General features: G+C 56.6%; 1 protein-coding gene across 1 annotated transcript in view; it reads left to right on the forward strand.

Moving 5' to 3' along the window:
* Positions 1-5,000: 5,000 nt before the first annotated feature.
* LOC104835801 (leukotriene B4 receptor 1-like) overlaps positions 5,001-10,264 on the forward strand; it is a 6,643-nt gene continuing 1,379 nt past the window's right edge. Inside the window, exons 1-4 of the mRNA XM_010573973.1 lie at positions 5,001-5,057; positions 6,176-7,150; positions 9,657-9,849; positions 10,032-10,209. Coding sequence (XP_010572275.1) covers positions 6,195-7,150; positions 9,657-9,849; positions 10,032-10,209 — 1,327 coding nt within the window. The 5' untranslated portion in view covers positions 5,001-5,057; positions 6,176-6,194. The remainder of the gene's footprint in view (positions 5,058-6,175; positions 7,151-9,656; positions 9,850-10,031; positions 10,210-10,264) is intronic.

Genomic DNA, 10,264 nt, shown 5'->3' on the forward strand with positions numbered 1-10,264 from the left:
AGGGCAATTGCTCACCCCCCGCCAACTGACACCCAGCCAGTCCCCAAGCGGCGATTCCCTGCCCCCACCTCCCATTTCCTATACTAGATGGGGCGTCACACGGTATGGAATACACCGTTGGCCAGTTTGGGTCAGGTGCCCTGGTTGTGTCCTGTGCCAACTTCTTGTGCCCTGGCTGGGCATGAGAAGCTGAAAAATCCTTGACTATAGTCTAAACACTACTGAGCAACAACTGAAAACATCCGTGTTATCAACATTCTTCACATACTGAACTCAAAACACAGCGCTGTACCAGCTACTAGGAAGACAGTTAACTCTATCCCAGCTGAAACCAGGACAAGTGCTATGTTTTGAGTTCAATATGCGAAGAATGTTGATAACACTGATGGTTTCAGTTGTTGCTAAGTAGTGTTTAGACTATAGTCAAGGATTTTTCAGCTTCTCATGCCCAGCCAGCGAGAAAGCTGGAGGGGCACAAGATGTTGGCACAGGACACAGCCAGGGCACCTGACCCAAACTGGCCAACGGGGTATTCCATACTGTGTGACATCACATCTAGTATATAAACTGGGGGGGAATGGGGGTGGGGGGGAATCGCCGCTCAGGGACTAACTGGGTGTCGATTGGCGGGTGGTGAACAATTGCACTGCCCATGATTTGTACATTCCTATCCTTTTATTATTACTGTTGTCATTTTATTAGTGTTATCATTATCATTATTAGTTTCTTCCTTTCTGTTCTATTAAACTGTTCTTATCTCAACCCACGAGTTTTACTTCTTTTCCCAATTTTCTCCCCCATGCCACTGGGTGGGGGGGTAGTGAGTGAGCGGCTGCGTGGTGCTTAGTTGCTGGCTGGGGTTAAACCATGACAGCCCATCACCTCTTGTCCTGTCACTGGGCACCACTGAGAATAGGCTCCATCCTCTTTGCACCCTCCCTTCAGGTATTGATATACATCAGTAAGATCCCCCTGAGCCTTCTCTTCTCCAGGCTGAACAGTCACAGGTCTCACAGACTTTCCTCCTATGTGAGGGACTCCAGTCTCTTCACCATCTTCCCGGCCCTTCGTTGGACTCTCCAGTATGGCCATGTCTCTCCTATACAGGGGAGCCCAGCACTGGCCCCAGCACTCCAGATGTTGCCTCACCAGTGCTGACCAGAAGAGAAGGATCCCCTCCCTCCACTGGCTGGCAGTACTTTCCCTAATGCAGCCCAGGACACTGTTCATCTTCTTTGCTGGAAGGCCACATTCCTGGCACATGGCACCTTGGTGTCTACCAGGACCCCCAGGGCCTTTTCTCCAAGCTGCTTTCCAGCTGGGTGGTCCCCTGCATATTTTGGTGCCTGGGGTTGTTCCTCCCCAGGGGCAAGACTTGGCCTTTCTCTTTGTTGAGCTTCATGAGGTTCCTGCCAGCCCATTGCTCCAGCCTGTTGAGGTACCTCTAGGTGGCAATGTGACCCTGTGGCCACTCCTCCCAGTTTGGTGTCATCTGCAAACTTGCTGAGGGTCCACTCTGCCCCACCATCCAGCTGCGAGCCAGCATCCCTGCATGGCCAGGAAAGATCTGCCTATCCCCTGCCCAGCCTATGGCTCCAGCCTAACTCTAGGCTCTGTCCTAACTCTGAAATCAGTTTTTCTGCTCTTGGCCAATTGTGTGTGTGTGTCCAAGTCCTGGACCTGTGCACCTTAGCGTGAGCAGGGTTAAGATGTGCCAACTTCAAAGTTGTCACCTCTGGATGCATTGGTATCCAGCAATAATAAAACAGGGTAAATCCAGCCACCTTCTCTTTCAGACCACCAGAGGTGGGATCCAAGGGTGGGATCAAGGAGGACACCTTCCTTAACCAAAGTGAGGTTGAACAAACTCTGGTTCTCCAGCTCATTGTTTGGACTTTTTCAAAAGTTGCATGCTGTCGTGGTTTAACCGCGGCTGGTAACTAAGCCCCGCACAGCCACTCGCTCACTCCCCCTGTGGTGGGATGGGGGGGAGAATCAGAAAAGTGAAAGTGAGAAAACTCCTGGGCTGAGATAAAGACAGTTTAGTAGGGAAAGCAAAAGCCACGCACACAAGCAAAGCAAAACCAGGAATTCATTCCCCACTTCCCATGGGCAGGCAGGTGTTCAGCCACCTCCGGTAAAGCAGGGCTCCAGCATGCTGCGTAATGGTTACTTGGGAAGACAAACACCATCACTCTGAACATTCCCCCCTTCCTTCTTCTTCCCCCAGCTTTATATGCTGAGCATGACGTCATATGGTCTGGAATATCCCTTTGATCAGTTGGGGTCAGCTGTCCTGGCTGTGTCCCCTCCCAACTTCTTGTGCCCTCCCCAGCCTGCTTGCTGGTGGGGTGGGGTGAGGAGCAGAAGACCTTGACTCTGTGTAAGCACTGCTCAGCCCTTGGCTCTGTGTAAGCACTGCTTAGCAGTAACAAAAACATCCCTGTGTTATCAACACTGTTTCCAGCACAAATCCAAAACACAGCCCCATACCAGCTACTATGAAGAAAATGAACTCTACCCCAGCCAAAACCAGCACACATGCAACACTTGCTTTTTGCTGCTTGTCAGGAGGATCTCCTGATCTCCACGATCTTTCAGATGTGGCTTAGAATGACCTCACTGTGTCATCAACCTGGTAACACCTTGATGTTGACCAGCCCTGACTTGATCCCGATCCCCTGATGGATCTTCTGCTCAGGTTCATCCCCTGATGGTTCTTCTCCTTGGGTTCATCCACTGCTGGTTCTTATCCTTGGGTTCTACCTCAAGGCACACAAGTCTGGGAGATATTCCTGGAGAAGATGGAGACAAGGTGGACATAAAACATTTCAGCCCATTCTGTATCTACTCGTAATACCTTCAGCAGTTGCCGTACGTGGTGTTTATTTTGAGTGTCAACTGAGTACTGCTGTGGACCTTCCTTCCAAGGAAGGACCCATCCTTCCAAGATGCTGTCCTCAGAGCCAACTCTACGGAGCTCTGCTGCCCTTTGGTGCTCCTGACCATGATATCCCACCAAAAAGACCTGTGAAAGACTTCATCCCAGCCATGATGGTCACTCTAAAGGTGATGTCCTCCACCCCAAGTCTTTCCCAAGCCCCTTGAAGACTGTAGGAACCTTCATGTTTGTGCTAGAGATACATTCACCTGCTCATGCGTCCATGGTGGGCTCATCTGGGGGTGGGGGCATGTTGTGTGGTTGGGGGAGAACATTGTTGGCCAAAGCAGCCTTCTGATGACATTTGAGCCCTACACCTGGGAGAAAATGAACTTTTTTTGGAGGTGGGATGGGACAACATAGCAAAACTTGGTGCATCCTCACCATCGATGGTGGAGGAAAACATCTCAGACACCAACTGTGGGATGACCAGGAGAGAAAGGTGGAAAATTTGGATTTATAGAGGCTGTTGCTGCTTCTTTTGGCACCTCTAACAAACAGCCCTGTGTCACTGCATCCCATTGGTGGCCCAATAAGCCACTGGTGCCATTATACTGGTCCTGGTGTTCCTATTGGCTATTTGTATCTTTTGGAGGAGGAGTAAATGGGGTAAAGGGAAGGATAAGGATCAGAGTATAAAGTGATAGAAAGGATATAAAGTGATACAAAGGGTACAAAATTAATTAAAGTGAAGGGATATTGACAGCTGAGGAGAAGATATCCCGTTGAGGCCCAAGCGCTTCTCCTCTGAGGATGTCCTCAGACCAGGTACACCACACCTGAGTCCCCAACATATTGAGCAATGCAGAGCATCTTCCCCCAAAATGCTGTCCACGTGGGGTGTTAGTGGCCCAGATGCCACCTCATCCCTAACCCCAGGTCCTCTGAATGCATGGAGAGGAGGTTCTAACACCATATTCATTGCCAAAGCGTAGGACATTTGGAGTGGGGGGTGTCCCCATGAGCCTCTTCAGTGAGCAGAAAGCAATTTTTCTCAAAAAAAAATGGTTTAATGAGAATTTTCTTCCTTCATTTCTTCATTAGTGTACATTCGCTGGGAGGGACTCCAAAACAAAGATCACCCAAGTGTTTCTACCATGGTCTTTTCTGATAAAAATGATCCTTGACCTCAGAATAACCCAGGAAACATCTGGATTATGATCAAAAAGTGCCTTATTTGAAGCCTCATCTCTATCCCGGTGGAAAGAAAGAAGAAATAAAAGAAAAATATAATTTTTATTCTCCCTCAAACCCACATGGACTTTCTGAGTCCTGAGGAAGTTCTTCCCAAGGTGGCTGAAAGCCTTGGGTTGGATTACAGTGAAGTCCCACTTGGAGAACATCTGCCTAAACCCAACCCCATGAGTTTAGAGGGGCAAAAAAACTGCAGCAGAGGGTGAAAATGGCCAACATTGCCCATTTCTAGTCTTTGGACACGTTGGCTAGTCAGTGACATTGTGGGAATTTGGGGGGGAGCCATGGAAGGGGAAGGTTGGATCCCATTGTGGGACATCTCCAGTCTTCGCTCTCTTTGTTTGGACAATGGCATGATGGGAAATGGGGATTCCTTCAGTGTGGTGGGTTATGGAGGGCCACCACTGTCACTGGGTCTTCTTCTCACTTGGGGTCACCCCATCATGGGTGGCATCTGCTGGGGGTGGCCCTGATTTTAGGGCCAGGACACAAATCTTAGGACAGGCGGGTGGAGGGATGGATGGAGGGAAGGAAGAGAAGGTATATTGACTATACCACACGTAGAAGACCTTCCCTGTCCCATCAACACCATTTCAACGTGCTCCCACCACCCCCACAGCCATGTGATGCAGCAACCAGACACCCCCACTCCTGGTGGACCACCTGGAGAGTCTCTCTACCTGGTGACAATGCCACCACTCCTGTCTTTCGCCACCCCCAGGGGACAAAATAAGGTCCAGCGTCCCTCCCCTACCACATGTCCCCTTCTTCCCCTGTGGTTTTCCTGCCTCCTTCCTCTTGCGTGAATGTTTCCTGCCTGGGGCTGGGTGGAGGGGAAGTGGCACCTAACGGTTACAGCCACCACCGGTGACAGGGACACCAAGGATCCACCACCCAGGCTGGGGACTCCAGGAAGGGACATGTGAGTCCCTGAGGTAGGGAAGGCTGGTGGAGTGGGAGGTCTTGAGGGGGCACCTGAAAGATCGGGGGGGAGCGGGGGAGGACTAGAAGGTCTGGAGGGTGACTGGGAGGTTTGGCGGGCAACTGGAAGATCTGGGTGGACTACTGGGGCAATTGGGAGGTTTGATGGGGGCAAATAGGTGGTGTGGTGGCTCAGTGGGAGGTCTTGTGGGCAACTGGAAGGTCTTGGTGGACAACTGGGAGTCTAGTGGGTGCACTGGGAAGTTTGATGGGGGAAACTTGGTGGTGTGGTGGGGGAAACTGGGTGGTGTGGAGGGCCAGTGGGAGATCTGGGGGGCAACTGGGAGATCTGGGTGGACAGCTGGGGGAAACTGGGAGGTTTAACAGGGGCTAACGGGTGGTGGCCCACTGGGAGGACTGGGGGGCAACTGGAAGGTCTGGGTGGACAACTGGGATGTCTAACAGGGACAACTGGGAGGTTTGATGGGGGAAACTGGGTGGTGTGGTGGGCAAGTGGGAGATCTGGGGGGGCAACTAGGAGGTCTGGGAGATGCCGAGATGGAGGGAAAGAGCCAAGGGGGGTAAAGGAAGAAGAGAAGGAGACCTCAGAGAGTGGGGAGAAGGAAGGAGGGGTGGTGGGATGGATGAGGAGGGGAGGGGCCATGGGGGTGGGGTGAGATGGGAGGTGGGTTGGAGGGTTGGAGAGATGGAGGGAGGGATGGAGAGAAGGACAGATGGAGGGATGGATGAAGAACAGGAAGGGTGGAGGGAGGGATGGAGAGAGGGATGGAGGGAGAGGTGGCAGGAGGGAGAGATGAAGGACAGAAGGAGAGAGAAAGGAAGGGAGGAAAGGATGGATGGAGAGATGGAGGGAGGAAGAAAGGGAGGGGCGATGGAGGGAAGGAGGAAGGGCAGGATGGAGGAAGGGATGGAGAGATGGAGAGATCAAGGGATGGAGAAAGGCATGGATGGATTGAGTGATGGAGAGGTGGTGGAAAGGAGGGATGGAGAGATGGATGGAGGGATGGGCGGAAGGAGGAAGGGATGGAAGGAGGGAGGGATGGAGGGAGGGAGACCTGCATTTTCTCTGGAGGATTCTGTGTCCCCCTCTCCCCACAGCCCCTCTCCACCTACTGCCATGATGTCCTCGTCCCCTGCCAATGCTTCGTCCCCCCTGAACGCCACATCTGCCCCCATCCCTGGCGCGGCAGTGGGGCTGGCCCTGCTGTCGGTGGCGGTGGTGGTGGGGCTGCCGGGCAACGCCATGGTCCTTTGGAGCTGCGCCGTCACCCATCGTCGCAGTGTCCCCGTCCTCCTCATCTTCCACTTGGCCTTGGCTGACGTGGTCACCCTCCTCACTGGTCCCATCTACCTCCGGGCCTTGAGCGTTGGCCAATGGAACATGGGCTTGGCCATCTGCCGCGGGTGTAACTACCTCTGTGCCGCTGCCATGTACGTCAGCATCTTCCTCATTGCTCTTCTGGGTCTCCATCGGTGCTTGGCAGTCTCCAAGCCAGCAACAGCAGTGGTGTCGGCGGGTGGTCATGCCGGACAGTTAGCTCATGGAGCAGCGGCAGTAACTTGGTTGGTGGCTTTGGTGTTGGCCATCCCATCCATTGTCTTCCGACGGGTGGAGCATGGGCACTGCCAGCGGGTGCACAGCACGGAGGCTTGGTTGGTGGTCCACAACCTTCTGGAGACCATCTTGGGTTGGGCTCTACCACTGACCGCCGTGGCTGCCGGCTACGGGTTACTGATCCGCCGGTTACGCCAGACCCGGTTGGCCCGGCGCAGTCGTACCTTCCGGCTGGTGGCTGCCGTGGTGGTAGCCTTTGCAGTTGCGTGGGGACCTTACCACCTGGCCAGCTTGTTGGAGGTGGCAGTGGTCGTACGAGGAGGTGGTGGGACCTTGGAGGTAGCTGCCAAAGCCATCCGGCCACCGGCCACTGCCTTGGCCTTCCTCAGCAGTGCCATGAACCCCCTCCTCTATGCCTGTGCCGGGCGGAGGCTGTGCCGCGGCAGCGGGGGGTCTCTCCTGCCCCGACTCCTGGAGGTCTCGGCCATCGCCGGCAGCTCCCGAGGGACCACAACCAAGCGGGAGAGAAGGAGCTGGAGGGGAGAGGAGGGGAGGAGGAGGGGGGAGGAGGGAGGGACAACGGTAGGGGAGGAAGCAGGGGTGGAGGAGGGGGGTGTGGAGAGGGTGTGATGTCAGGGGAGGGTCTGGAGAGAGGGGGTGGGCATGGTGGAGACCCACAACACAAACCCCTCCCTCCCTCTGTTCATCCAACCATCTCCATCTTTCCATCCACCCACCCATTCATGCCTCTGTCCTACCACCCATCTCTCCACCCCCTTGTCCCTCTCTCCACCCCTTCCTCCAGCCACCTCTCCATCCCTCCCTCCATCCAACCATCCTGCTCTTCCTCCAACCTTCTCTCCATCCCTCCACCCTTCCTTCATCCATGTCTCCATCCCTTCCTCCATCTATCTCCATCCTTTCATCTCTCCATCCCCCTCCATCCCTCCATCCCTCCACTCTCCCCTTCTAGCCCTCCCTCCATCCCTCTCTCCATCCATCCATCCCCACCTTGATCCATCCATCTGTCAATCCATCTCTCCATCCCTCCATCCATCCATCTCTCCCTTCCGCCATGGCCTCGTGGTGGCCCCGCCCTCTTTGTCAGCCATCACAGAAGGATGGAAGAGAAACACGACAACTTGGGACCCCCTCCCCAGGGGTTCTCTGGGATGGTGGTGTCACCTGTGTCCCTCTGTCCATCCGTCTGGGAAGGGATCCAGGTGTCCTGGGGGGGCGGGGAAGGGGCAGCAGGGGATTGGGTGGTCCCAGGGGGGCTGGTTCTGGGGGGACGGGGGGACATGGGGGGGGGTCTCAGGTGGGGTTGAGGGTGCCAGGAGTGTCACCAGGAATGTCACCAGGGGTGGCACCATGGGGGACCTCCCGGGAGGTCACTGCCGCAGCCTGGGTGTCCCCATGGCATCTGGGGGGGTGTCCCTGTGGGGTCCCCAGGGGGGCCTGGGTGTGTCACCGGGGATGGCCTAGGGGTCACCAGGGGGTCATGGTGGGGTCCCAGGGGTGTCTCAGGGTCTCATTGGGATGGGATGGAGGGATCAAAGGGGTGCTACTGGTGGGTCACTGGGGTGTCACTGTGGGGTCTCAGGGGTGTCACTGGGTTGGGCTGGTGTGTTAGAGACACAGCGGGCAGATGGGCTGGCCACACCCATGTGACATCACACATGACCTGGTGGAAGGGGAGGGGAGGTATTGCAAGGCGAGTTCATATGTGGCCTCATTGGTGACAACAGAGCTCAGCTCCCGTCTGCTCAGTGGCTGGGGGGAGATGGGGGGTTGGGAATGATGGGGACTTCCCCGGGAGATGGGGGGCACAGGGGGACACTGGAGGGACATCCTACTGCAGGTCTGGGTCCCACCCCGGGGGGGGTCACTACCTGTCCCACATCTTCCTCCATGGTCTGGCTGGTGGGACAGCGTGTCCCCTCCCCCACCCCAGTTTGACAATGACACCAAACTGGGAGGAGAAGCTGAGACCCAAGAGGGTCGGGGGGGTCACCCAGAGGGACCTCAGTGGGTGGAAAAAGGGGCCATGAGGAACCTCATGATGTTCAACAAGGGGACGCGTCCCCAAGACAAATGGTCACCTGAGGGGGGACAGTGAGGACCAAGTGTCACCTGCGGGGTCTATGGGGACCAACACCCCACATCCAACCTCAACCCCATGCATCAACCCTTGTCCTCCAGACCCCATAGGGCCCCATAACTTCTTACAGACCCCATAGGGCCCCATAACTTCTTACAGACCCCATAGTGCCCCATAGACCCCATAGGGCCCCTGTTGCCCCCCATATCCAAGTCCCCCTGCCCCATAGACCCCCCCACCCCACAGGGCCATTTCCCCGCAGTCATGTGTCCCCACCCAGGGGTCAATGGCCATGGGGCCAGCGGGGGAACCCCGGCATCCTGGTTAATGATTGACCCCCAACGCGCTCACCCTCTGCCGCCAGCCCCAGCTGCCCCACATCAGCGATGCCATGGGGCCACGTTGGGTGTTGGGTCTCCTCGTCCTCCTTCTCCTCCTGTCGATGCCGGGGGGCAGCCCCCAGGACCCTGAGTAGGGCCTATGGAGCAGCTGTGGGGCTGGGGGGAGGGCACTATGGGGCTGAGTGTGACTGTGGAGCAGCTATGGGGCTTGGGGAGCTATGGGGGCTCTAGGGCAGCTCTGGGGCTGGAGGGGTGAGCTGTGGGGCTGGGTACAACTATGGAGAACCTATGGGGCTTTAGGGACTACGGGGTTCTGGGGCAGCTATGGGGCTGGGGGAGCTGTTAAGTTCCTATGGGGTTTGTGAGGAGCTATGTGGTAGCTATAGGGCTGAGAGGGGGCTATGGGGGCTCTATGGGGCAGGTGGAGCTATGACACAGCTATAGGGCAGCTATGGGACAGGGTTACATCAAGGCATATGTGGGGTACCTGTGGGGTGGGGGGGACTCTGGGACACCCCTGGGGTGGAGAAGGTCTATGGGGCAGCCATGGGGCAGCCATGGGTCACGCTGTGTCTCCCCCAGGCTGGTGCTGGTGGCACCTCGGCTTGTGGCCCTGGGGACCCCCGTGGGGCTGCTGGTGGCGGCCGTGGGGCCAGTGATGGGGACAGTGACAGCCTGGCCTGGGGAGGGCGACCGTGGGGCAGGACCCTGCGCCCCCCCGGTCCCCTTCGACCTCGGGACCCACAACGACTTCAGCCAGATCCTGAACATCGAGGTGTGAGGACATGGGGGGCAGAGGGGACAGGGGGGTCCTGGGGGGCCATGGGAATGTCCCCATGGGGCAGGGGGACATCATGGAGATGTTCTTGGGGAGCACATGGAGGTGGGGACGTCCTTATGGGGCAGGGGGACATCATGGACCCCCATGTCCCCCCAGTGACCCCCAATGCCCCCCAGGTGACCCCAGAGCAGGCCAAGCACTGTGGGGCACTGGAGGCCACCATGGGGCAGACGCTGCTGCTGGAGGCCCGGAGCCCCCCCCTGCCCCCCCAGAGGCTGCGTGTGGGGCTGGGGGGGCCCCGGGGGGTGCTCCTGCTCCAGACAGACAAACCCCTCTACGCCCCCCGGCAGACTGGTGAGACACCTCCCCCCCAGGACCCCAAATACACCCAAATCCCCCCCAAATACAC

This window comes from Haliaeetus leucocephalus, unplaced genomic scaffold (genome assembly GCF_000737465.1).
Source record: "Haliaeetus leucocephalus isolate CR32 unplaced genomic scaffold, Haliaeetus_leucocephalus-4.0 Scaffold397, whole genome shotgun sequence".
Lineage (NCBI taxonomy): Eukaryota > Metazoa > Chordata > Aves > Accipitriformes > Accipitridae > Haliaeetus > Haliaeetus leucocephalus.